Source organism: Ammospiza caudacuta, chromosome 29 (genome assembly GCF_027887145.1).
Source record: "Ammospiza caudacuta isolate bAmmCau1 chromosome 29, bAmmCau1.pri, whole genome shotgun sequence".
NCBI classification, from domain to species: Eukaryota; Metazoa; Chordata; class Aves; order Passeriformes; family Passerellidae; genus Ammospiza; species Ammospiza caudacuta.
The window spans coordinates 1,378,922-1,406,670 of NC_080621.1; the positions used below are offsets into that span (position 1 = coordinate 1,378,922).

Here is a 27,749-nt window from a genome sequence, read left to right on the forward strand (position 1 = left end):
TTGGGGGCAATTTTGGGATTCTTTCCCAGTGTTTGGGGCTGTTTGAGCATCACTTGTGGAATTTTGGGGCTGTTTGGGGATTTTCTGTCAAAATTTTGGGATTTTTGAGCCTCAATTCCCAAAATTTGGGGTTATTTGAGGATAAATTCCCAACATTTGGGGTCATTCAAGGATTATTCCCAAATTTTTGGTTTTTTTTAGAATCAATCCCAAAGTTTGAGCATCATCCCCAAAATTTTGGGGTCATTTAAGGATTTAATTACCAAAATTTTGGAGTTATTTAACGATTTAATTCCCAAATTTTGGGGTTTTTTAGGATAATTCCTAAAATTTGGGGTTTTTTTAAGGAGCTGGAGGAAAAAATGGGAATTTTAATCCCAAATTCTGGGATTGGCTGAAAATTTGGGTAATTCCAGGGGAAAATTCCTGCATTTGGGGAAATTTGGGAATTTTGGATTTCTGAAGTCGGATTTGGGGAATTTTCTCCTTTTTTGCCATCCCTGGGCTTGGACTTGGGGCCGGAATTGGGAATTTGGGGCTGGAATTGGGAATTTGGGGCTGGAATTGGGAATTTGGGGCTGGAATTGGGAATTTGGGGCTGGAATTGGGAATTTTGCATTCTGAAATTCAGAATTTTGGATGCTGGAATTGGGAATTTTGGGGCTAAAATTGTAAAATTGGGGATTTTGGATTCTGGAATTGAGAATTTTGGGGTGAAATTGGAGATGTTGAAGCTGAAATTGGGAATTTTTTGGGACAGAATTGGGATTTGAGGGCCGAAATTTGGAATTTGGGGACCGAAATTGATTTTTTTGAGGCCGGAATTGGGAATTTGGGGCTGGAATTTGGAATTTTGAGGCATTTTTAGGGAGAATTTTGGGATGGAATTGGGAATTTTGGTGCTGGCATTAAAAATTTTGGAATTTTGGGGTGGGAATTGCAAATTTTGAGGCCAGAATTGAGACTTTTAAGACGGAACTTGAAAATTTTAGGGCCGCAATTGGGAATTTGAGGGACAGAAATTGGAATTTTGAGCCTGGAATTGAAAATGTTGTGGCCAAAATTCAGAATTTGGAGCTGAAATTGGGAATTTGGGGCTGAAATTGGGAATTTATAAAATTTCTTTTTTTTTCCAGAGCTTTTTGCAGCGTGAGGTGGAAGATGAAGCTCCGGGGCTGAGGAGCCGCAGCTGGGAGGGACCTGGAACTCAGGTGAGCTCAGATTTTCTGCATTTCTGGGAAAAAACGGGGGGAAAATGGGAAAAATCCCAATTTTGGTGCCAAAATCTCATTTTCCTGTGGGATCCTCCCAATTTCTTGGAGTTGGGAAGTGGAAAAATAGAAATAAAAAAGATAAAAATCCAAATGTTGGTGCTAAAATCTGATTTTTCCATCGGATTCTTCTCTTTTTTGGGGGGGTTGGGGGCTGAAAAATGGGGAAAAATTAGGAAAAATCCAAATTTTGTTGCTAAAATCTGATTTTTCCATTGGATTCTTCCCAATTTTTTGAGTTGGGAACTAGAAAAATGGGGGAAAACTCAAATTTTAGTGCCAAAATCTCATTTTTCTGTCAGATTCTCCCAAATTTTTGGGTTGAGGACTGGAAAAATAATAAAAAAATATTAAAATTCAAATTTTGGTACCAAAATCTCATTTTTCTGTAGAATTCTCCCATTTTTGGGGGGCTGGGAACTGGAAAAATGGGGGGAAAATGGAAAAAAACCCAAGAAAAATCCCAAATTTTGGTGCCAAAATCTCATTTTTCCATCAGAATTTTCCCATTGTTATGGATCTCAATAACCCCAGGGTGGATTTCCAGGATTTTGGGTGGAAATTCCTGAATTTTCCCCTCAGAATCTGGAGTGGAGGCGCCACAAATCCTTTGTGGAAATGCAGATTCGGGGCTGGAAAAAAAGGAGGAAAAATGGGGGAAAATCCAAATTTTGGTGTCAAAATTTCATTTTTCCATAGAAATTTCCTGATTTTTGTGGCTCCCAATAACCCCAGGGTGGATTTCCAGGATTTTGGGTGGAAATTCCTGAATTTTCCCCTCAGAGTTGGGATCTGGAGCAGAAATCCCTCCTGGAAATGCAGATTTGGGGCTGAAAAATGGAGGAAAAAAGTGGAAAAAACCCAAGATTTGGGGTTTTTTCCCCCAAACTTTTATTTTTGCATCAGAATTTTCCCCTTTTGTGGATTTTGGGTGGAAATTCCTGATTTTTCCCCTCAGAGTCGGGAGTGGAGGTGCCACAAATCCTTCCTGGAAATGTGAATTTGGGGCTGAAAAGTGGAGGAAAAAAGTGGAAAAACCCCAAATTTTGGGGATTTTTTTCCTTAAATTTTTATTTTTGCATCAGAATTTTCCCATTTTGTGGATTTTGGGTGGAAATTCCTGAATTTTCCCCTCAGAGTCGGGAGTGGAGGTGCCACAAATCCTTTCTGGGAATGCATATTTGGGGCTGGAAAATGGAGGAAAAAAGTGAAAAAAACCCCAAATTTTGGGGATTTCTTTTCCCTAAATTTTTATTTTTGCATCAGAATTTTCCCCTTTTGTGGATTTTGGGTGGAAATTCCTGAATTTTCCCCTCAGAGTTTGGATCTGGAGCAGAAATCCTTCCTGGAAATGGGAATTTGGGGCTGGAAAATGGAGGAAAAAAGTGAAAACCCCCCAAATTTTGGGGATTTTTTCCTCTAAATTTTTATTTTTCCCTCAGAATTTTCCCCTTTTGTGGATTTTGGGTGGAAATTCCTGATTTTTCCCCTCAGAGTCGGGAGTGGAGGTGCCACAAATCCTTCCTGGAAATGTGAATTTGGGGCTGAAAAGTGGAGGAAAAAAGTGGAAAAACCCCAAATTTTGGGGATTTTTTTCCTTAAATTTTTATTTTTGCATCAGAATTTTCCCATTTTGTGGATTTTGGGTGGAAATTCCTGAATTTTCCCCTCAGAGTCGGGAGTGGAGGTGCCACAAATCCTTCCTGGAAATGCGGATTTGGGGCTGGAAAATGGAGGAAAAAAGTGAAAAAAACCCCAAATTTTGGGGATTTCTTTTCCCTAAATTTTTATTTTTGCATCAGAATTTTCCCCTTTTGTGGATTTTGGGTGGAAATTCCTGAATTTTCCCCTCAGAGTTTGGATCTGGAGCAGAAATCCTTCCTGGAAATGGGAATTTGGGGCTGGAAAATGGAGGAAAAAAGTGAAAACCCCCCAAATTTTGGGGATTTTTTCCTCTAAATTTTTATTTTTCCCTCAGAATTTTCCCATTTTGTGGATTTTGGGTGGAAATTCCTGAATTTTCCCCTCAGAGTCGGGAGTGGAGGTGCCACAAATCCTTCCTGGAAATGCGGATTTGGGGCTGGAAAATGGAGGAAAAAAGTGAAAAAAACCCCAAATTTTGGGGATTTCTTTTCCCTAAATTTTTATTTTTGCATCAGAATTTTCCCCTTTTGTGGATTTTGGGTGGAAATTCCTGAATTTTCCCCTCAGAGTTTGGATCTGGAGCAGAAATCCTTCCTGGAAATGGGAATTTGGGGCTGGAAAATGGAGGAAAAAAGTGAAAAAAACCCCAAATTTTGGGGATTTCTTTTCCCTAAATTTTTATTTTTGCATCAGAATTTTCCCATTTTGTGGATTTTGGGTGGAAATTCCTGAATTTTCCCCTCAGAGTCGGGAGTGGAGTTGCCACAAATCCTTTCTGGGAATGCATATTTGGGGCTGGAAAATGGAGGAAAAAAGTGAAAAAAACCCCAAATTTTGGGGATTTCTTCTCCCTAAATTTTTATTTTTGCATCAGAATTTTCCCCTTTTGTGGATTTTGGGTGGAAATTCCTGAATTTTCCCCTCAGAGTTTGGATCTGGAGCAGAAATCCTTCCTGGAAATGGGAATTTGGGGCTGGAAAATGGAGGAAAAAAGTGAAAACCCCCCAAATTTTGGGGATTTTTTCCTCTAAATTTTTATTTTTCCCTCAGAATTTTCCCATTTTGTGGATTTTGGGTGGAAATTCCTGAATTTTCCCCTCAGAGTCGGGAGTGGAGGTGCCACAAATCCTTCCTGGAAATGCGGATTTGGGGCTGGAAAATGGAGGAAAAAAGTGAAAAAAACCCCAAATTTTGGGGATTTCTTTTCCCTAAATTTTTATTTTTGCATCAGAATTTTCCCCTTTTGTGGATTTTGGGTGGAAATTCCTGAATTTTCCCCTCAGAGTTTGGATCTGGAGCAGAAATCCTTCCTGGAAATGGGAATTTGGGGCTGGAAAATGGAGGAAAAAAGTGAAAAAAACCCCAAATTTTGGGGATTTCTTTTCCCTAAATTTTTATTTTTGCATCAGAATTTTCCCCTTTTGTGGATTTTGGGTGGAAATTCCTGATTTTTCCCCTCAGAGTCGGGAGAGGCGGCGCCGTGCCCGGGGCAGGATCCATGGCCAGGCCGAGCGAGCTCTGAGTCGCGGCGGATTTGGGATCCCGTTCCATGGCAATGTATCCTACAAGGTACCTGGAACCCACAATCCATAAAAATCCATTTTCCCAAATTCCTGACCCTTTTCACAGATTGTATCCTACAAGGTACCTGGAACCCACAATCCATAAAAATCCATTTTCCCAAATTCCTGACCCTTTTCACAGATTGTATCCTACAAGGTACCTGCAACCCGCAATCCATAAAAATCCATTTTCCCAAATTCCTGACCCTTCTCACAGATTGTATCCTACAAGGTACCTGGAACCCACAATCCATAAAAATCCATTTTCCCAAATTCCTGACCCTTTTCACAGATTGTATCCTACAAGGTACCTGCAACCCGCAATCCATAAAAATCCATTTTCCCAAATTCCTGACCCTTCTCACAGATTGTATCCTACAAGGTACCTGCAACCCCACAATCCATAAAAATCCATTTTCCCAAATTCCTGACCCTTCTCACAGATTGTATCCTACAAGGTACCTGGAACCAGCAATCCATAAAAATCCATTTTCCCAAATTCTTGACCCTTCTCACAGAATGTACTGCAACCCCACAATCCATAAAAATCCATTTTCCCAAACTTCTGACCCTTCTCACAGAATGTATCCTACAAGGAACCTGGAACCCACAATCTATAAAAATCCATTTTCCCAAATTCCTGACCCTTCTCACAGATTGTATCCTACAAGGTACCTGCAACCCCACAATCCGTAAAAATCCATTTTCCCAAATTCCTGACCCTTCTCACAGATTTGTGCCCCTTTTTTCCCCAATTCTCACCTTCTTCCCCCAAATTTCTGCCCATTTTTTCCAAGTTCCTGTCTTTTTTCCCATCTCTATCTGCCCTTCTTCCCCAAAATTCTCTCCCTTTTCCCCAAATTTCTGCCCTTTTTTCCTGAATTTTTCTTTTTCTCAAAATTTCCGTCCCTTATCCCAAAATTTCTGCCCCTTTTTCCTGAATTTCTGTCTCTTTTCATTGAATTTTTGCTCCTTTTCCCCAAATTTGGGTCTTTTCCCCCCAAAGTTTAGGGGGGGAATTGATTCCAACTCCCCCTAAATCCATCTCAGGGTGATCCCAACCCCCAAAGCCACCTCAGATCCCTCAAGGTGGTCCCAAATCCACCTCCAGGTGGTCCCAACTCCTTGGTGCCACCTCAGGTCCCTCAAGGTGGTCCCAAATCCACCTCAGGGTGATCCCAACCCCTTGGTGCCACCTCAGGTCCCTCAAGGTGGTCCCAAATCCACCTCAGGGTGGTCCCAACTCCTTGGTGCCACCTCAGGGTGATCCCAACCCCCAAAGCCACCTCAGATCCCTCAAGGTGGTCCCAAACCCACCTCCAGGTGGTCCCAACCCCCAAAGCCACCTCAGATCCCTCAAGGTGGTCCCAAATCCACCTCAGGGTGATCCCAACCCCCAAAGCCACCTCAGGGTGATCCCAACCCCTTGGTGCCACCTCAGGGTGATCCCAACCCCCAAAGCCACCTCAGATCCCTCAAGGTGGTCCCAAATCCACCTCAGGGTGATCCCAACCTCCAAATCCACCTTAGGGTGGTCCCAACCACCTTGGTGCCACCTCAGGGTGGTCCCAAATCCACCTCAGGTCCCTCAGGATGGTCCCACCTCCTTGGTGCCACCTCAGGGTGGTCCCAGCCCTCTTGGTGCCACCTCAGGGTGGTCCCAAACCCTCTCGGTGCCACCTCAGGTCCCTCAGGATGGTCCCACCCCTTTGGTGCCACCTCAGGGTGGTCCCAGCCCTCTTGGTGCCACCTCAGGGTGGTCCCAAACCCTCTCGGTGCCACCTTCGGTCCCTCAGGATGGTCCCACCCCTTTGGTGCCACCTCAGGGTGCTCCCAGCCCTCTTGGTGCCACCTCAGGCTGGTCCCAAACCCTCTCGATGCCACCTTCGGTCCCTCAGGGTGATCCCAAATCCACCTCAGGGTCGTTCCAATCCTCTTGGTGCCACCTCAGGCTGGTCCCAAACCCTCTCGGTGCCACCTCAGGTCCTTCAGGATGGTCCCACCCCTTTGGTGCCACCTCAGGGTGGTCCCAAACCCTCTTGGTGCCACCTCAGGTCCCTCAGGGTGATCCCAAATCCACCTCAGGGTCGTTCCAATCCTCTTGGTGCCACCTCAGGTCCTTCAGGATGGTCCCACCTCTTTGGTGCCACTTCAGGGTGGTCCCAAACCCTCTTGGTGCCACCTTAGGTCCCTCAGGGTGATCCCAAATCCACCTCAGGGTCGTTCCAATCCTCTCGGTGCCACCTCAGGTCCCTCAGGATGGTCCCACCCCCCCTTGGTGCCACCTCCGGGTGGTGCCACCCCTCAGTCTCCTCCCTCGGTCCCTCGGCAGGGTCTCGGGCGAGGAATGCAACGGCATCAACGCCATGGCGGCCGAGAGCGGCCCCGGCACGCGCCTGCGGAACCTGCCCGTGCTGCCCGACGCGCTCGACCCCTCGCAGCCGTCGGCGGCGCCGGCGCCCGGCCAGGCCCAGCCCGGCGGCGTCGGGGTCAACCCGCCCCCCCCGGAGACCTCCAACCCCAACAAGCCCAAGCGCCAGACCAACCAGCTGCAGTACCTGCTCAAGGTGGTCCTCAAGACCCTCTGGAAGCACCAGTTCGCGTGGCCCTTCCAGCAGCCCGTGGACGCCGTCAAGCTCAACCTCCCGGTGAGCTCCTCACACGGTGGGGCACCAGGAGATGGAGAAGGGTGGGGGCACCAGGAGATGGAGAAGGGTGGGGGCACCAGGAGATGGAGAAGGGTGGGGGCACCAGGAGATGGAGAAGGGTGGGGGCACCAGGGCATGGAGATGGTTTGGGGTCACCAGGGCATGGAGAAGGGTGGGGGCACCAGGAGATGGAGAAGGGTGGGGGCACCAGGGCATGGAGAAGGGTGGGGGCACCAGGAGATGGAGAAGGGTGGGGGCACCAGGAGATGGAGAAGGGTGGGGGCACCAGGGGATGGAGAAGGGTGGGGGCACCAGGAGATGGAGAAGGGTGGGGGCACCAGGGGATGGAGAAGGGTGGGGGCACCAGGGCATGGAGAAGGGTGGGGGCACCAGGAGATGGAGAAGGGTGGGGGCACCAGGGGATGGAGAAGGGTGGGGGCACCAGGGCATGGAGAAGGGTGGGGGCACCAGGGCATGGAGAAGGGTGGGGGCACCAGGAGATGGAGAAGGGTGGGGGCACCAGGAGATGGAGAAGGGTGGGGGCACCAGGAGATGGAGAAGGGTGGGGGCACCAGGAGATGGGGAAGGGTGGGGGCACCAGGGGATGGAGAAGGGTGGGGGCACCAGGAGATGGAGAAGGGTGGGGGCACCAGGGCATGGAGATGGTTTGGGGTCACCAGGGCATGGAGAAGGGTGGGGGCACCAGGGCATGGAGATGGTTTGGGGTCACCAGGGCATGGAGAAGGGTGGGGGCACCAGGAGATGGAGAAGGGTGGGGGCACCAGGAGATGGAGAAGGGTGGGGGCACCAGGGGATGGAGAAGGGTGGGGGCACCAGGGCATGGAGAAGGGTGGGGGCACCAGGAGATGGAGAAGGGTGGGGGCACCAGGAGATGGAGAAGGGTGGGGGCACCAGGAGATGGAGAAGGGTGGGGGCACCAGGGCATGGAGATGGTTTGGGGTCACCAGGGCATGGAGAAGGGTGGGGGCACCAGGAGATGGAGAAGGGTGGGGGCACCAGGAGATGGAGAAGGGTGGGGGCACCAGGGCATGGAGAAGGGTGGGGGCACCAGGGGATGGAGAAGGGTGGGGGCACCAGGAGATGGAGAAGGGTGGGGGCACCAGGGCATGGAGAAGGGTGGGGGCACCAGGGCATGGAGAAGGGTGGGGGCACCAGGGCATGGAGAAGGGTGGGGGTCACCAGGGCATGGAGAAGGGTGGGGTCACCAGGGGTTGGAGAAGGGTGGGGTCACCAGGGGATGGAGAAGGGTGGGGGCACCAGGGGTTGGAGAAGGTTGGGGTCACCAGGAGTTGGAGAAGGTTGGGGTCACCAGGGCATGGAGAAGGTTGGGGTTCTCCAGGAGCTGGAGAAGGTTGGGGGCACCAGGGCATGGAGAAGGTTGAGGTTCTCCTGGGACTGAGGAAGGTTGGAGGAACTGGGGAATGTTTGGGTTCTCCTGGAGTTGGGGAACATTGGGGTTCTCCAGGGATTGGGGCATGTTGAGGTTCTCCAGGAATTGGGAGATGTTTGGGTTCTTCAGGAACCTAGAGAAGGTTGGGGTTCTTCATGGATTGGGGTTCTCCAGAGATTGGAGAAGGTGGGGGGTCTGCAGGGGCTGGAGAAGGTTGGGGAATGTTGGGGTTCTTCAGGAACTGGGAGATGTTGGGGTTCTCCAGGAGCTGGAGAAGGTTGGGGAATGTTGGGGTTCTCCAGGGACTGGGAGATGTTGGGGTTCTCCAGGAGCTGGAGAAGTTTGGGGGTCTGCAGGGGCTGGAGAAGGTTGGGGAATGTTGGGGTTCTCCAGGGACTGGGAGATGTTGGGGTTTTACAGGAACTGGAGAAGGTTGGGGTTCTTCAGGGATTGGGGTTCTCCGGAGGTCGGGAAATGTTGGGGTTCCTCAGGAATTGCAGAATGTTGGGGTTCTCCAGGAACTGGGAAATGTTGGGGTTCTCCAGGAGCTGGAGAAGGTTTAGGGTCACCAGGGGCTGGAGAAGGTTGGGAGTCTCCAGGGATTGGGGAATGTTGGAGGAGCTGGGGAATGTTGGGGTTCTCCAGGGTTGGAGGATGTTGGGGTTCTCCAGGAACTGGAGAAGGTTGGGGATCTCCAGGAACTGGGGCATCTTGGAGGAACTGGGTGATGTTGGGGTTCTCCAGGAGTTGGGGACTGTTGGGCTTCTCCAGGATCTGCAGAAGGTTGGGGGTCTCCAGAGATTGGGGTTCTCCAGGGGCTGGGGAAGGTTGGGGTTCACCAGGAACTGGGGGCTGGTGCAGGGATTGAGGGATGTTGGGGTTCTCCAGGAACTGGAGATGTTGGGGTTCTCCAGGAGCTGGAGATGTTGGGGTTCTCCAGGAGCTGGAGATGTTGGGGTTCTCCAGGAGCTGGAGATGTTGGGGTTCTTCAGGAACTGGACGAGGTTGGGGGTCTGCAGGGATTGGGGTTCTCCAGGAGTCTGGGAACGTTGGGGTTCACCAGGGATTGGGGAATGATCCCACAGCTGGGTCGGTGACCCCAAGGTTGGGTCGGTGACCCCGTGGATGGGTCGGTGACCCCATGGATGATCCATTGGTTGGGTTGGTAACCCCAAGGTTGGGTTGGTGACGCCATGGTTGGACTCAATGACCCCAAGGTTGGGTCGGTGACCCCATGGATGGGTCGGTGACCCCAAGGTTGGGTTGGTGACCCCAAGGTTGGGTTGGTGACCCCATGGTTGGACTCAGTGACCCCATGGATGGGTTGGTGACCCCAAGGTTGGGTCGGGGACCCCATAGATGGGTTGGTGACCCCAAGGTTGGGTTGGTGACCCCATGGTTGGACTCAGTGACCCCATGGATGGGTTGGTGACCCCAAGGTTGGGTCGGGGACCCCAAGGTTGGGTTGGTGACCCCAAGGTTGGGTCGGTGACCCCAAGGTTGGGTTGGTGACCCCACGGATGGGTCGGTGACCCCAAGGTTGGGTCGGTGACCCCATGGATGGGTTGGTGACCCCATGGATGGGTTGGTGACCCCAAGGTTGGGTTGGTGACCCCAAGGATGGGTTGGTGACCCCATGGATGGGTTGGTGACCCCATGGATGGGTTGGTGACCCCAAGGTTGGGTTGGTGACCCCAAGGATGGGTTGGTGACCCCATGGATGATCCATTGGTTGGGTCGGTGACCCCAAGGTTGGGTTGGTGACCCCAAGGTTGGGTTGGTGACCCCAAGGTTGGGTCGGTGACCCCAAGGTTGGGTTGGTGACCCCAAGGATGGGTTGGTGACCCCATGGATGGGTTGGTGACCCCAAGGATGGGTTGGTGACCCCAAGGATGGGTCGGTGACCCCAAGGATGGGTCGGTGACCCCAAGGATGGGTCGGTGACCCCATGGATGATCCATTGGTTGGGTTGGTGACCCCAAGGTTGGGTTGATCACCCAGAATTAAAAACAAATAATTTAAAAATCTCAAAATTCCCTTTTTTTCCCCTGGAATTATTATAAAATAATTAAAATTTTTCCTGGATTATTATGAATTAATTAATTTATTTTCCAGGACTTTTATAAAACAATTAATTTTCCAAGGATTATCATATAGAAATTGATCATATTAGGATTGCTAATAAATAATTACACTTTTTCCCGTATTATTAATAACTAATTAATTTTTCAATATAATTACACAATAATTAATTATTATTAATAATTAATTATTAATTAATAATATTATTATTAATAATCTTTTGGCAGATTATTATAAAATAATGATTTTTTTTCTGGTTCATTAATAAATAATTAATGATTTCCAGGATTATTATAAAATAATTAAGACCCCGATGGACATGGGAACAATTAAGAAGCGTTTGGAGAACAATTATTACTGGAACGCTCAGGAATGCATCCAGGACTTCAACACCATGTTCACCAACTGCTACATCTACAACAAGGTGGGCAAAAATGGGAATTTTGGGGAAAATTGGGAATTTTTGGCTGAAAAATTGGGAATTTTTGGCTGAAAAATTGGAATTTTACGGGAAAAAAAAGTGAAATTTTGGGAAAAAATGCGAATTTTTCCTGAAAAAAAGGGAATTTTTCAGGCAGGAAAATGGAGGGAATTTTTAGGGGGAAAAAATGGGAATTTTTTGGGCTACAAATGGGAATTTTGGCGGGAATTTTTGGCTGAAAAATTGGGAATTTTTGGCTGAAAAATTGGAATTTTACGGGAAAAAAAAGTGAAATTTTGGGAAAAAATGCGAATTTTTTCTGAAAAAAAGGGAATTTTTCAGGCAGGAAAAACCAGGGAATTTGGGGGGACAAAAAAAATGGGAATTTTTTGGGCTACAAATGGGAATTTTGGCGGGAATTTTTGGGGAAAAAATGGGGATTTTGGGGGGAAAGATGGGAATTTTTGTGGGGAATAATTGGAATTTTTGGGTGAAAAATTGGAATTTTACGGGAAAAAAAAAGTGAAATTTTGGGAAAAAATGCGAATTTTTCCTGAAAAAAAGGGAATTTTTCAGGCAGGAAAATGGAGGGAATTTTTAGGGGGAAAAAATGGGAATTTTTTGGGCTACAAATGGGAATTTTGGCGGGAATTTTTGGGGAAAAATGGGGATTTTGGGGGGAAAGATGGGAATTTTTGTGGGAAATAATTGGAATTTTTGGGTGAAAAATTGGAATTTTGGGGGAAAAAAAAGTGAAATTTTGGGAAAAAATGCGAATTTTTCCTGAAAAAAAGGGAATTTTTCAGGCAGGAAAAACCAGGGAATTTTTCGGGGGAAAAAATGGGAATTTTTTGGGCTACAAATGGGAATTTTGGCGGGAATTTTTTGGGGAAAAATGGGGATTTTGGGGGGAAAGATGGGAATTTTTGTGGGAAATAATTGGAATTTTTGGGTGAAAAATTGGAATTTTGGGGGAAAAAAAAGTGAAATTTTGGGAAAAAATGCGAATTTTTTCTGAAAAAAAGGGAATTTTTCAGGCAGGAAAAACCAGGGAATTTTTCGGGGGAAAAAAAGGGAATTTTTTGGGCTACAAATGGGAATTTTGGCGGGAATTTTTTGGGGAAAAATGGGGATTTTGGGGGGAAAGATGGGAATTTTTGTGGGAAATAATTGGAATTTTGGGGAGAAAAATGGGACATTTTGGAGGGGAAACAATTGAATTTCTTTCAGGGAAAAAATGGGATTTTTGCGGAAAATAATTGGAATTTTTGGGGAGAAAATGGGAATTTTCTTGGGGAAAGATGGGAATTTTTGGGGGGAATTTTTGGAGATAAAAAAATGTAAATTTTGGGGGGAAAAAGCTTTTGTCCCTAAATTCTGATTTTCTCCCCCGTTTTGCAGCCAGGGCATGCCGTAGTGCTGATGGCAGAGCCTCTGGAGAAAATTTTTCCCCAATTCTTGGGTTTTTTCTCCCAAAATTCCAGGGTTTTTTCTCCCAAAATTCCAGGGTTTTTTCTCCCCTAATTCCTGGGGGTTTTCCCCTCTAATTCCTGATTTTTTTCACAGAATTCCAGGCCATTTTCTCCTAATTCTTGGGTGTTTTTGTCCCAAAATTCTGATTTTTTCCCCGTTTTGCAGCCCGGGGATGCCGTAGTGCTGATGGCAGAGGCTCTGGAGAAGCTGGTTTTGCATAATTTCCAATTTTTTCCCCTAAATTCTGATTTTTTCCCCCATTTTGCAGCCCGGGGATGCCATAGTGCTGATGGCAGAGGCTCTGGAGAAGCTGGTTTTTTGCATAATTTCCAATTTTTTACCCTAAATTCTGATTTTTTCCCCGTTTTGCAGCCCGGGGATGACATAGTGCTGATGGCAGAGGCTCTGGAGAAGCTGGTTTTTTGCATAATTTCCAATTTTTTACCCTAAATTCTGATTTTTTCCCCGTTTTGCCGCCCGGGGATGCCATAGTGCTGATGGCAGAGGCTCTGGGGAAGGTTTTTGTCCCTAAATTCTGATTTTTTCCCCGTTTTGCAGCCCGGGGATGACATAGTGCTGATGGCAGAGGCTCTGGAGAAGCTTTTCCTGCAGAAGATCTCGGAGATGACGCAGGAGGAAACCGAAATCGTCATCGCCCAGACCAAGGGCCGGGGCCGCGCCCGCAAGGAGCCAGGTGGGGCTGCCACAAAATTCCTCAAATAATCCCCAAATCCTCAAAATCTCCCCCAAATTCCCATTTCCCCCATAATTTTACCTTTCTTCCCTCCCCACTTTTTTTCCTCTCTTCCTGGTTATTTTCCCCACTATTTTCCCCCTATTTTCTGTCATTTCCCACCTATTTTGCCCCCATTTCTCCCAAATTTCTCCCTATTTTCCCCCTTTGTTTTCCCCTATTCCCACTATTTTCCCCTCATTTCCCTCCTGTTTTCTTTATTATTTTCCCCCTTGTTCTTCCCTTTTTTCCCCCATTTCCCTCCGTGTTTTCTCTTATTTTTTTCTCATTTTCCCCCTTATTTCCCCCTCATTATTCTACAATTCCCCTCATTTTCCCCCCTATTTTCCCATATTTTTGCCCTCATTTTCCCCTATTTTCTCCTCTATTCTGTCTTTTATTTCCCATTTCCCTTCTCTTTTCCCTTATTTCCCCATTTCCCTTCCATTTTTCCCTATTTTCTGTATTTTTCCCCATTTTCCTGCCATTTTCCCATATTTCCCCCTTATCTCCCCTCTGTTTTCCCTCACTTTCCCCCTTACTTCTCTCCTATTTCCCCCCCATTTTCCCGTTTTTTCTCCCATTTTTCCCCTATTTTCCTGTATTTTCCCCCCTATTTTCCTTACATTTTTCTCCTATTTTCCCCCTTATTTTCCCAGCTATTTTCCCTTATTTCTCTATTATTTTCCCATATTTTTCCCCCCTATTCCCCCTCTTATTTTCCCATCTTTTTTCCCTTGTGTTTTCCCCTATTTCCCCCCCATTTTTTCCCCTATATTCCAATACATTTTCCCTCCTCCCAGCAGTTCCATCCAAGCCGGGCTCCTGGGCCGTGCCCAACCCTCCCAGGGCTCCTCCCCAGCTCATTTCCTCCATAAATCCCCCATTTATTTCAATGTTTCACATTTATTTCCCCTCTCTCCCAGCAGTTCCCTCCAAGCCGGGCTCCTCGGCCGTGCCCAGCCCTCCCAGGGCTCCTCCCCAGCTCATTTTCCCCATTTATTTCCATATTTCTCCCCCATTTCCCCCATTTATTTCCCTGTTTCTCCCCCATTTCCCCCATTTATTTCAGTGTTTCACATTTATTTCCCCTCTCTCCCAGCAGTTCCATCCAAGCCCGGCTCCTCGGCCGTCTCCAACGCCTCCCAGGGCTCCTCCCCGGCTCATTTCCCCCATTTATTTCCTTATTTCTCCCCCATTTCCCCCATTTATTTCCCTGTTTCTCCCCCATTTCCCCCATGTATTTCCCGATTTCCCCCATTTATTTCAGTGTTTTACATTTATTTCCCCTCTCTCCCAGCAGTTCCCTCCAAGCCGGGCTCCTCGGCCGTGCCCAACACCTCCCAGGGCTCCTCCCCGGCTCATTTTCCCCATTTATTTCCCTGTTTCTCCCCCATTTCCCCCATTTATTTCAATGTTTTACATTTATTTCCCCTCTCTCCCAGCAGTTCCCTCCAAGCCGGGCTCCTCGGCCGTGCCCAACACCTCCCAGGGCTCCTCCCCGGCTCATTTTCCCCATTTATTTCCCTGTTTCTCCCCCATTTCCCCCATTTATTTCAATGTTTCACATTTATTTCCCCTCTCTCCCAGCAGTTCCCTCCAAGCCGGGCTCCTCGGCCGTCTCCAACGCCTCCCAGGGCTCCTCCCCGGCTCCCCCGGCGCCCGCGGCTCCCCCGGTTCCGGGCCTGGCGCCGCCGTTGCCCTTTGGGGGCGCGGGCGCGGGGGCTCCGGAGCTGCTGGTGCCGCCCGCGGTGACCGTGGTGCCCCCCGTGCCCGCCCCGCCCGCCCCGGCCCCGCCCGCCCCGGCCCCGCCCGCCCTGCAGCCCCACCCGCCCGTCATCCCCACGCCCGCGCAGCCCGTCAAGGTCAGTGGCGTTAGCGGCGCTAATTGGGTTAATTAGGGGCGGGGATGGTGGTGTTAATTGTTTTATTGTTATTATTTTGTTATTAGTGTTAGCGTTAGTATTGCTTCGTTAGGCACTGGTAATTGGCTTAATCAGGGAAGGGGGGTTACCATTGGGTTTGGTGTTAATAATTTTATTGTTATTGTTATTTTTTTTGTTATAATCATTGTTACTATTATCATTATTATAATTAGTAGCAGTATTAGTAGTACAAGTATTAAGCGCTGGTAATTAACTTAATTAGGGTTAGTGTTGGTGTTAATAGTTTTATTATTATTACTTTGTTAGGCACTGGTAATTAGCTTAATTAGGGCATGGGGTTGACATTGGATTTGGTGTTGGTGTTTATATTTTGTTATTATTATTATTATCCTTATTATGACTATTACTTTGTTAGGCAGTCGTGATTTGCTTATTTAATGTCATTTATTGAGTGGTCCCAGAGCAGAAATCCCAATGAATGATCCCAGAGCAGAAACTCCAAAACTCAAAATTCCAATGAATGACCCCAAAGCACAAAGTCCAAAAACCAAAACCCCAACAAACGATCCCAAGGTAGAAATTCCAAAAACCAAACCCCAACAAACGATCCCAAAGCACAAAGTCCAAAAACCAAAACCCCAACAAACGATCCCAAGGTAGAAATTCCAAAAGCCAAAACCCCAACGAACGATCCCAAGGTAGAAATTCCAAAAACCAAAACCCCAACAAACGATCCCAAGGTAGAAATTCCAAAAGCCAAACCCCAACAAACGATCCCAAGGTAGAAATTCCAAAAACCAAAACCCCAACGAACGATCCCAAGGTAGAAATTCCAAAAGCCAAAACCCCAACAAACAATCCCAAGGTAGAAATTCCAAAAGCCAAAACCCCAACGAACGATCCCAGGGCAGAAACTCCAGAGCCCGAACTGAAGGTGCCCAAGTCGCAAGCTCCAAATGTGGAAAGCCCAGTGAACGATTCCAAAGCAGAAGCTTCAAAATTCAAATTCCAATCAATGATCCCAGGGTAGAAACTCCAAAAGTAGAGACTCCAGTGAACCGTCCCAGAGTAGAAACTCCAAAAGTCAAAACCCCAACGCTTTCGTGGTAGAAACTCCAAAAGCAGAAACTGCAGTGAATGATGCCAAGGTAGAAACTCCACAACTCAAAGCCTGAATGAACGATCGATCGCAGAGTAGAAACTCCAAAATCCACAATTCCAATAAATGATCCCAAAGTAGAAGCTCTAGTGAACGATCCCAAGGTAGAAACTCCAAAATCTCCATGAACGATCCCAAAGCACAAAATCCAAAACTCAAGACCCCAACAAAGACTCCCAGGGTAGAAACTCCAAAACCCAAAACCCCAATGAACGATCCCAAGGTAGAAACTCCGATACTCGAAACCCCACCGAATGATGCCAGATTAGAAACTCCAAAAGTCAAAAACGCCGACAAACCATCCCAAGGCAGAAACCCCAATGAACGACCCCAAAGTAGAAACTCCAAAATTCAAACCCCAATGAACAATGCCAGAGTAGAAGCTCCAAAACCCAAAATTCCAATAAGTGATCCCAAAGTAGAAGCTCCACTGAATGATCCCAAAGTAGAAACTCCAAAAGTCAAAACCCCAACATTCCCAGAGTAGAAACTCCAAAAGCAGAAATGCCGATGAACAATCCTGAGGTGGAAACCCCAATGAACGGTCCCAAGGTAGAAACTCCAAAACCCAGAATTCCAATGAACGATTCCAGAGTAGAAACTCCAAAACCCAAAAATTGCAATAAACGCTCCCAAAACCCAAACTCCAAAACCCCAAACCCCAACAAACAATCCCAAGGTAGAAACTCCAAGGTAGACGCTCCAAAAGTAGAAGCCCCAACGAACGATTCCAAGGTAGAAACTCCAAACCCCAAAATTCCAACAAACGCCCCCAAAACCCAAACTCCAAACCCCAAAATTCCAATGAACACCCCCGAAACCCAAACTCCAAAACCCAAAATTCCAACGAACGATTCCAAGGTAGAAACTCCAAACCCCAAAATTCCAACGAACGCCCCCAAACCCCAAACTCCAAACCCCAACAAACAATCCCAAGGTAGAAACTCCAAGGTAGACGCTCCAAAAGTAGAAGCCCCAACGAACGATTCCAAGGTAGAAACTCCAAACCCCAAAATTCCAACAAACGCCCCCAAAACCCAAAATTCCAACAAACGATTCCAAGGTAGAAACTCCAAACCTCAAAATTCCAACGAACGCCCCCAAAACCCAAACTCCAAACCCCAAAATTCCAACGAACGCCCCCAAAACCCAAACTCCAAAATTCCAACAAACGTCCCCAAACCCCAAAATTCCAACGAACGATTCCAAGGTAGAAACTCCAAACCCCAAAATTCCAACAAACGCCCCCAAAACCCAAAATTCCAACAAACGATTCCAAGGTAGAAACTCCAAACCTCAAAATTCCAACGAACGCCCCCAAAACCCAAACTCCAAACCCCAAAATTCCAACGAACGCCCCCAAAACCCAAACTCCAAAATTCCAACAAACGTCCCCAAACCCCAAAATTCCAACGAACGATTCCAAGGTAGAAACTCCAAACCCCAAAATTCCAACAAACGCCCCCAAAACCCAAAATTCCAACAAACGATTCCAAGGTAGAAACTCCAAACCTCAAAATTCCAACGAACGCCCCCAAAACCCAAACTCCAAACCCCAAAATTCCAACGAACGCCCCCAAAACCCAAACTCCAAAATTCCAACAAACGTCCCCAAACCCCAAAATTCCAACGAACGATTCCAAGGTAGAAACTCCAAACCCCAAAATTCCAACGAACGCCCCCAAACTCCAAAACCCCAAACCCCCCGAAACGCCCCCAAACTGCCTTCCCTCACCTCTTCCCCCCGTTGCAGACCAAGAAAGGCGTGAAGAGGAAAGCGGACACCACCACTCCCACGGCCATGGACCCCATCCACGAGTCGGCGTCGCTGCCCGCCGAGCCCAAGGCCGCCAAGCCGGGCGCGCGGCGCGAGGGCGGCCGGCCCCCCAAGCCCCCCAAGAAGGAGCTGCCGGACTCGCAGCAGCACCCGCCGGAGCCGCGCGGCTCCAAGGCCTCGGAGCAGCTGCGCTACTGCGGCGGCATCATCAAGGAGATGTTCGCCAAGAAACACGCGGCCTACGCCTGGCCCTTCTACAAACCCGTGGACGTGGAGGCGCTGGGGCTGCACGACTACTGCGACATCATCAAACACCCCATGGACCTCAGCACCATCAAGGTGAGCGCGAAAGGGGGAAAAAATGGGGGGAAACGGGGAGAAAATGGGGTTTGGGGGGGGAAAAATGGGAATTTTGGGGGGAAAAAGGGGGGTTTGGGGGGAAAATGGGAATTTATTGGGGGGAAATGGGGGGGAAATGGGGTTTGGGGAGAAAAAAATGGGAATTTGGGGGGGAGAAATGGGGGTTTGGGGGGAGAAATGGGAATTTATTGGGGGGAAATGGGGGAGAAATGGGGGTTTGGGGGGAAAATGGGAATTTTTGGAGAAAAAATGGGGGTCTGGGGGAAAAAATTGGAATTTCTAGGGGGCAAATGGGGAAAAAAGGGGGGTTTGGGGGGGAAAAATTGGAATTTTTGGGGGGAAAATGGGAATATTTGGGGAAAAAAGGGGGGTTTGGGGGGAAAAATGGGGGTTTGGGGGGAAAAATGGGAATTTTGGGGGAAAAATGGGGGTTTGGGGGAAAAATGGGAATTTTTGGGGGGGAAATGGGGAAAAAATGGGGGTTTGGGGGGAAAAATGGGAATTTTGGGGGAAAAATGGGGGGGAAATGGGGAAAAATGTGGGTTTGGGGGGAAAAATGGGAATTTTTGGGGTCAAAAGGGGGGGAAATGGGGAAAAAATGGGGTTTGGGGGGAAAAATGGGAATTTATTGGGGGGAAATGGGGGGGAAATGGGGTTTGGGGGGAAAATGGGAATTTTTGGGGAAAAATGGGAATTTCTGGGGGGGAAATGGGGAAAATATGAGGGTTTGGGGGGAAAATGGGAATTTTTGGGGGAGAAATGGGGGTTTGGGGGGAGAAATGGGAATTTTTGGGGGGAAGTGGGGGAGAAAGGGGGGTTTGGGGGGAAAAATGGGAATTTTTGGGGTCAAAAGGTGGGGGAATGGGGAAAAATGGGGGTTTGGGGGGAAAAATGGGAATTTTTGGGGTCAAAATGGGGGGAAATGGGGAAAAAATGTGGGTTTGGGGGAAAAATTGGAATTTTTGGGGAAAAAATGGGGGTTCGGGGGGAAAAATTGGAATTTATTGGGGGAGAATGGGGGAAAAAGGGGGGTTTGGGGCGAAAATGGGAATTTTTGGGGAAAATTTGGAATTTATTGGGGGAAAGTGGGGAAAAAATGGGGGTTTGGGGGGAAAAATGGGAATTTTAGGAGGGAAAAAAAGGTTTTAAAGGGAAAAAATGGGGGTTTGGGGGATGAAATGGGGTCTGGGGGGAATTAATGGATTTTGGGGAATAAAATGGGGTTTGGGGGGGAAATTGGATTATGGGGAATAAAATAGGGAAGAAAAGGTAAAAAAATGAGGATTGTGGGGAATAAAATGGGTGTTTTTTTAACCAAAAATGACCCACCTAAAGAAGAGGTTTTTTTAACCAAAACCTGTCATTTCCATGGACCAAAATAAAGGAGCATTTTGAACCAAAAAATGGGTTTTTTAACCAAAAGTCGTCTTTTTTTGGACCAAAATAAGCGGCTTTTTGACCAAAATGTGGTGTTCTTGTTACTAAAAATAATCATTTTTTTGGCCCCCAAAATAAGAGTGTTTGGGGCCAAAAGTAGTTCTATTCATGGGCCGAAGGATGGCTTTTTTTTTTAATCAAAAATTGTCATTTTTATGGACCAAAAGGCAATTTTTTGGGCCAAAAATAGTAATTTTTGTGGATCAAAGAAGTAATTTTTTTAACCAAAAGTAGTCATTTCTCATGGACTAAAAAGGGGGTTTTGGACCAAACAAAAAGGTTTCTTTTGACCAAAACCAGTCATTTCATGGATCAGAAAGATGTTCTTCTGACCAACCCAAGTTGTTGTTATGGACCAAAAATTGTCATTTTTATGCACCAAAAGGTGGAGGGTTTTGGACCAAAAAGATGGGGTTTTTTTCCCAAAAATTGTCATTTTCACGGACCAAAAGAATGGGCTTTTTGGACCAAAAATTTTCCATTGTTTTGGACCAAAAGGAGGAGGATTTTGAACCAAAAAGATGGGGGTTTTTTTCCCAAAAATTGTTATTTTCACGGACCAAAACCGGGCACTTTTTGGACCAAAAATTTTCATTTTTATGGACCAAAAATAAGATTTTTTGCCCAAAACAAAGAATTTTTTTGCCCCCTCCCATCCCAGGTGCTGAATTGCAGTGGGATCCCCCCAGAATTGTCCATTTTTGGTGTTTTTCCCGTTGCAGTCCAAGCTGGAGGGCCGGGAGTACCGCGACGCGCAGGAGTTCGCGGCCGACGTGCGGCTGATGTTCTCCAACTGCTACAAGTACAACCCCGCCGACCACGAGGTCGTGGCCATGGCCAGGAAGCTGCAGGTGACCATTCCCACAATTCCAGGAAAATTCCTTTTTTTTTTCCCCAGCAGGATTTGCAAAAAAAAAAAAACAAAAATTCAGAATAATCAAAAAATGCTGACTCGGCAAAAAAAAAAAAAAAAACCATAAAAAATTGGTGATTTTTTTTTTGTTGTGGAAGTCGAAGGAATCAGAATTCCCAACCTGTCAGGGGAATTTCCAACATTCCAGGAAAATTCCATTTTTTTTCCCCAGCAGGATTTGCAAAAAAAAAAAAAACAAAAATTCAGAATAATCAAAAAATGCTGACTCGGCAAAAAAAAAAAAAAAACCATAAAAAATTGGTGATTTTTTTTTTGTTGTGGAAGTCGAAGGAATCAGAATTCCCAACCCGTCAGGAGAATTTCCAACATTCCAGGAAAATTCCATTTTTTTACCCCCAGCAGTATTTGCAAAAAAAAAAAACCAAAAATTCAGAATAATCAAAAAATGCAGACTCGGCAAAAAAAAAAAAAAAAAAAATTGATTTTTTTTTTTTTGTTGTGGAAGTCGAAGGAATCAGAATTCCCAACCCATCAGGGGAATTTCCAACATTCCAGGAAAATTCCATTTTTTTCCCAGCAGGATTTGCAAAAACAAAATCAATCGGAATCATTTAAAAATGCTGACTCTGCAAAAAAAAAAAAAAAAGAAAAAAAACCAACTGAAAATGGGGTTTTTTTGGTTGTGGAAGTCAAGGAAATCAGAATTCCCAACCTGCCAGGAAAGTTCCAATTTTTTTCCAGCAGGATTTGCCCAAAAAAATCCCTAAAATAATTTTTAAAATGCTGCCTCAGCAAAAAATTAGGTGGTTTTGCTTTTTTTTTCCTTGTTGAAGAAAATTGGAATTTTCAATATTCCAGGAAAATTCCCGACATTCCAGGAAAATTCCCCTTTTTCTCCCAATGGGATTTGCGAAAAACCAACAAAAAAAAATCGGAATAATCAAAAATGCTGACTTAGAAAAAAAGTGATAAAAAATTTAAAAATTGGTGATTTTTTTTTTGTTGTGGAAGTCAAAGGAATCAGAATTCCCAACCCGTCAGGGGAATTTCCAACATTCCAGGAAAATTCCATTTTTCTCCAGCAGGATTTGCAAAAAACCAAAAAAATAGGAATAATCAAAATATGCTGACTTGTCAAAAAAGTTACACCGAAAAGTAAAAATATATTTATAAATTGGGTTTTGTTCTTGTTGAAGGAAAAGAGAATTCCCAAGATTCCAAGAAAATTCCCAACTGTCCAGGAAAATTCTGTGTTTTTCCCAGCAGGATTTGGCCCCCAAAAAATGAAGTTGGAATAATAAAGAAATGCTGACTCGTCAAAAAATTACACCAAAAAGTAAAAAAAAATAAAACAGGGTTCTGTTCTTGTTGAAGTTAAGGAAATCAGAATTCCCAACATTCCAGAGAAATTCCCAACTTCACAGGAAAATTCCTTTTTTTTTTCCAGCAGAATTTGAAAAAAAGCCCAAAAAAATCCGAATAATCAAAACATGCTGACTCATCAGAAATTATTTTTAAAAAATCAAAAAAAGGAAAATAAATGAAAAGTTGGGTTTTGTCTTGTGAAAGTGAAGGAAATCAGAATTCCCAACCTGCCAGGAAAATTCCCAACATTCCAGGGAAATTTCATTTTTTTTCTGGAGGGATTTGGCGGGGAAAAAATCGGAATAATCAAAAAATGCTGACTTGGCCAAAAAAACCCCAAAAATTTGTGGGGTTTTTGTTGTTGAAGTGATGGAAATGAAAATTGCGAACATTCCAGGAACATTCCCAAGCTTCCAGAAAAATTCCTTTTTTTTTTCCCAGCAGGATTTGCAAAAAAAATAAAAATTAATTAGTCAAAAATGCTGACTTAACAAAAAAAAATCACCAAATTTCTGGGGTTTTTGTCAATTTTCCCTTAATTTTCTTACAATTCCTCCTTTCATCCAGGTTTTATTTAATATTTCTCTTTTTCTCTGTCCACGTTTGGAGGCAGGAATAGGAAGGACGAGCGCGGCTCCAAAAATTTATGGAACTTTATAAAATGGGGGGGGGGGAATCCATCAAAAATCGGGGAAATTTTTAAAAGTTGGGGAAAATTTTTCAAAGTTGAGGGAAATCCTCAAAATTTTTCCCCTAAAACCCCCTTGGAGATGGTTGAGATCTCCAGTGGGAATCCATGGTGGGATTGGGGTTGGAAAAGACCTTGAAAATCATGGGGTCAACCAAAGATGGTCCAGGAAGATCCAGAAGAACTGAAGAACTTGGAAAACGCAGGTTTTCAGTGAGAAATTGCGGAAATCCTCCGAATTTTTCCCCCAAAACCCCCTTGGAGATGGTTGAGATCTCCAGTGGGAATCCGTGGTGGGATTGGGGTTGGAAAAGACCTCAAAAATTCTGGAGCCCACCAAAGATGATCCAAGAAGATCCAGGAAAACTCGTAAGTCTCCAAAATACAGTTTTAAACGGAATAAATCCTATAAAATTTTCCCCCAAAATCTTCTTGGAGATGGTTGAGATCTCCAGCGGGAATCCATGGTGGAACCTCTAAGATCATCAACTGAAGGTGGTCCAAGAGGATCTCAAGAACCTGAAAGTTGCAGCTTTTAAATGAGAAATTGAGGAAATCCTGTGAATTTTCCCCCCAAAACCACCTTGGAGATGGTTGAGATCTCCAGTGGGAATCCATGGTGGAACCTCTAGGACCATCAACTGAAGGTGGTCCAAGAAGATCTCAAGAACATCGAAGTTGCATCTTCTAAATGATAAATTGAGCAAATCCTGTGAATTTTTCCCCAAAACCACCTTGGAGGTGGTTGAGATCTCCAGTGGGAATCCATGGTGGGATTGGGGTTGGAAAAAATCTCAAAAATCTTGGAGTCCACCAGAAGAGATCCAAGAAGATCCAGAAGATGTCAAGAACTTGGAATATGCAGGTTTTAAATGAGAAATTGAGGAAATCCTACAAGTTTTTCCCCCAAAACCACCTTGGAGATGGTTGAGATCTCCAGTGTGAATCCACGGTGGACCCTCTAAGATTATGAGCCGAAGGTGATCCAAGAAGATCTCAAGAACCTGAAAGTTACAGCTTTTAAATGAGAAATTGAGGAAATTCTGTGAATTTTCCCCCCAAAACCACCTTGGAGATGGTTGAGATCTCCAGTGGGAATCCATGGTGGAGCCTCTAGGACCATCAACTGAAGGTGGTCCAAGAGGATCTCAAGAACCTGAAAGTTGCAGCTTTTAAATGAGAAATTGAGGAAATCCTGTGAATTTTCCCCCCAAAACCACCTTGGAGGTGGTTGAGATCTCCAGTGTGAATCCATGGTGGAACCTCTAAGATTATCAGCCGAAGGTGATCCAAGAAGATCTCAAGAACCTGGAAGTTGCATCTTCTAAGTGATAAATGGAGCAAATCCTGTAAATTTTCCCCTAAACCCACCTCGGGCAGAGTCAGAATTCCAAAAAACCCCCAAGATTTCAGGGTCCCTCCCCCCACCCCACGTCCAGGTGTTGACCTTTGGTGTAGAACCCACCAGGTTCTGTAGGACCTCCCCCTTTGGAGATGACCCCGGCGTCACCTGCGGGCCGTTGCCTGTGCTTGCAGGACGTGTTCGAGATGCGCTTTGCCAAGATGCCGGACGAGCCCGAGGAGCCGGTGATCCCCGCCTCGTCCCCCGTGGTGGTCCCGCCCCCCACCAAGGTGGCGCCGCCCTCGTCCAGCGACAGCAGCAGCGACAGCTCCTCCGACAGCGACAGCTCCTCCGACGACTCCGAGGAGGAGCGGGCGCAGCGCTTGGCCGAGCTCCAGGAGCAGGTACGGGGCGGCCCACGGCTTCTTCTGGTGGGCTTGGGTGGCCTTGGGGTCGGGGGTTGTCCCATGATGGTCGGGTCCAGAGACAACAAAATTGTTGGGTTTGCTGAGCTGAAATCGATGGATTTGGCGACCCAAAATCGTTGGGTTTGTTGACCCATAATAGTTGGGTTTATTGACCGAAAATTGTTGGGTTTGTTGACCTGAATTGTTGGATTTTTGGACCAGAATTGTTGGGTTGGTTGACCTGCAATCATTGGGTTTGTGGATCTAAATAGTTGATTTTAGTTGACCCAGAATTGTTGGGTTTGTTGACCTGAATTGTTGGGTTTGTCAACCCAGAATTGTTGGGTTTGTTGACTTGAAATCATTGTGTTTGTTGACCCAGAATCGTTGGGTTTGTTGACTGGAAATCATTGGGTTTGTCAACCCAGAATTGTTGGGTTTGTCAACCCAGAATTGTTGGGTTTGTTGACTGGAAATCATTGTGTTTGTTGACCCACAATCGTTGGGCTTGTTGACCAAAAATTGTTGGGTGTGCAGACCTAAATTCTTGGATTTTTTGACCAAAATTGTTGGGTTTGTTGACCCATAATAGTTGGGTTGATTGACCAAAAATTGTTGGGTTTGTTGACCTGAATTGTTGGATTTTTGGACCAGAATTGTTGGGTTGGTTGACCTGCAATCATTAGGTTTGTGGATCTAAATAGTTGATTTTAGTTGACCCAGAATTGTTGGGTTTGTTGACCTGAATTGTTGGGTTTGTCAACCCAGAATTGTTGGGTTTGTTGACCCAGAATTGTTGGGTTTGTTGACCTGAATTGTTGGGTTTGTTGACTGAAAATCATTGTGTTTGTTGACCCAGAATCGTTGGGTTTGTTGACCAAAAATTGTTGGGTGTGCAGACCTAAATTGTTGGATTTTTTGACCAAAATTGTTGGGTTTGTCGCCCTGGAATTGTTGGGTTTGTGGATCCAAACAGTTGGGTTTGTTGACCTAAAATCATTGAGTTTGTCAGGCCAACATCGTTGGGTTTGTTGACCTGAACTGGTTATTTTTTCAACCCACTACCATTGGGCTTGTCTACCTGAAATCGTTGTGTTTGTGGAGACCTAAATTATTGGAATTTTTGAACAAAATTGTTGGGTTTGTCTACCTGAAATTGTTGGGTTTCCTGACCTAAAATTGTTGGGTTTGTCTACCTGAAATTGTTGGGTTTGCTGACCTAAAATTGTTGGATTTGTTGACCTGAAATTGTTGGGTTTGTTGACCTAAAACTGTTGGGTTTGTCTACCTGAAATTGTTTGGTTTTTTGACCTGAATCATTGAGTTTGCCAACCCAGAATCGTGCGGTTTGTTGACATAAATCTAATGGGTTTGGCAGCCCGAAATTGTTGGGTTTGGTGACTCAGAATCATTGGGTTTGTGGACCTAAATTCTTGGAATTTTTGTCCAGAATTTTTGGGCTTATCGATCTGAAATCGTTGGGTGCGTCAACCCAGAATTGTTGGGTTTGTAGACCTAAATTGTTGGATTTTTTGACCAACGTTGTTGGGTTCATTGACCTGGAATTGTTGGGTTCACGGATCTAAATAGTTGGCTTTGTTGATCTGGAGTTTCGGGTTTGTGGACCCACAATCGTTGAGTTTGTCAACCTGAATTGTTGGGTTTGGGGACCAAGGCCATTGGGTTTGTTGACTGAAAATTGTTGGATTTTTTGACCAAAATTGTTGGGTTTGTAGGCCAAAATCATTGGGTTTGTGGACCTGGAATCGTTGGGTTTGTCAACCCAAAATCATTGAGTTTGTCAACCTGAAATTGTTGGGTTTTTTGACCCAAAACCCTTGGGTTTTTCGACCCAGGATTGTTGGGTTTGTTGACCCAAAATTGTTGGGTTTGTCAACCCAAAATCGTTGTGGTTGTTGACCCAAAATTGTTGAGTATTTTGACCTAAATCATCAGGTTTCTCGACCCAGAATTGTTGAATTTGTTGCCCCAAAACCGTTGGGTTTGTGGACCCAGAATTGTTGGGTTTGTCAACGCAGAATTGTTTGGTTGATTGACCCAAAATTGCTGCGTTGACTTGAAACAGTTGCGTTTGTCAACCTGAAATTGTTGCGTTTGTCAGCCTGAAATTGTTTGATTTTTACCTGAATCGTTGGGTTTGTTGACCTAAATCGATGGGTTTGGTGACCCAGAATCGTTGGTTTTGTGGACCTAAATTGTTGGATTTTTTTACCAAAATTGTTGGATTTGTCAACCTGGAATCGCTGAGTTTATCAACCCAGTGTCAGTGGTTGTGTCATCCCAAGTCATTGGGTTTGTTCACCTGAATCGTTTGGTTTGTCAGCCTGGAATCGTTGGGTTTGTTGGCCCAAAGCTGTTGGATTGACTTGAAACAGTTGGGTTTGTTGGCCCAAAATCGTTGAGTGTGTTGACCCAGAAGTGTTGGGTTTGTTGACCTGAAATTGTTGGGTTTGTTGACCTGAAATTGTTGGGTTTGTTGACCCAGGAGTGTTGGGTTTGTTGACCTGATATTGTTGGGTTTGTTGACCTGAAATTGTTGGGTTTGTTGACCCAGAACTGTTGGGTTTGTTGACCTGAAATTGTTGGGTTTGTTGACCCAGAACTGTTGGGTTTGTTGACCTCAATTTGTTGGGTTTGTTGACCCAGGAGTGTTGGGTTTGTTGACCTGATATTGTTGGGTTTGTTGACCCAGGAGTGTCGGGTTTGCTGACCCAGGAGTGTCGGGTTTGTTGACCTGAAATTGTTGGGTTTGTTGACCCAGAACTGTTGGGTTTGTTGACCTGAAATTGTTGGGTTTGTTGACCTCAATTTGTTGGGTTTGTTGACCTCAATTTGTTGGGTTTGTTGACCCAGAAGTGTTGGGTTTGTTGACCTGATATTGTTGGGTTTGTTGACCCAGGAGTGTTGGGTTTGTTGACTTAGAGCTGTTGGTCTTGTCAACCTGAAATCATTGGGTTGTTGACCTAAATTGTTGGGTTTGTGAACCAAAATCATTGGGTTGTGGACCTAAATTATTGGGTTGTGGACCTAAATTATTGGATTTTCGACCAAAATTGTTGGGTTTGTCAACCTAAAATTGTTGAGTTTGTCAACCCAGAATCCTTGGGTTTGTTGACCTCGAATTGTTGGGCTTGTTGACCCAAGTTGTTTGGTTTGTGAACCCAGAATCATTTTGTTTGTTGACCTAA

The 27,749-nt window shown here is 45.8% G+C and overlaps 1 protein-coding gene across 1 annotated transcript in view; it reads left to right on the plus strand.

The window, feature by feature from the left end:
* Positions 1-27,749, plus strand: part of BRD4 (bromodomain containing 4) — a 74,737-nt gene that overhangs the window by 7,491 nt on the left and 39,497 nt on the right. Inside the window, exons 2-10 of the mRNA XM_058821434.1 lie at positions 1,137-1,211; positions 4,377-4,484; positions 6,810-7,125; positions 10,905-11,042; positions 13,071-13,206; positions 14,836-15,110; positions 18,044-18,406; positions 20,587-20,715; positions 24,328-24,537. Of these exons, the coding sequence (XP_058677417.1) occupies positions 4,465-4,484; positions 6,810-7,125; positions 10,905-11,042; positions 13,071-13,206; positions 14,836-15,110; positions 18,044-18,406; positions 20,587-20,715; positions 24,328-24,537 (1,587 nt within the window). The 5' untranslated portion in view covers positions 1,137-1,211; positions 4,377-4,464. The remainder of the gene's footprint in view (positions 1-1,136; positions 1,212-4,376; positions 4,485-6,809; positions 7,126-10,904; positions 11,043-13,070; positions 13,207-14,835; positions 15,111-18,043; positions 18,407-20,586; positions 20,716-24,327; positions 24,538-27,749) is intronic.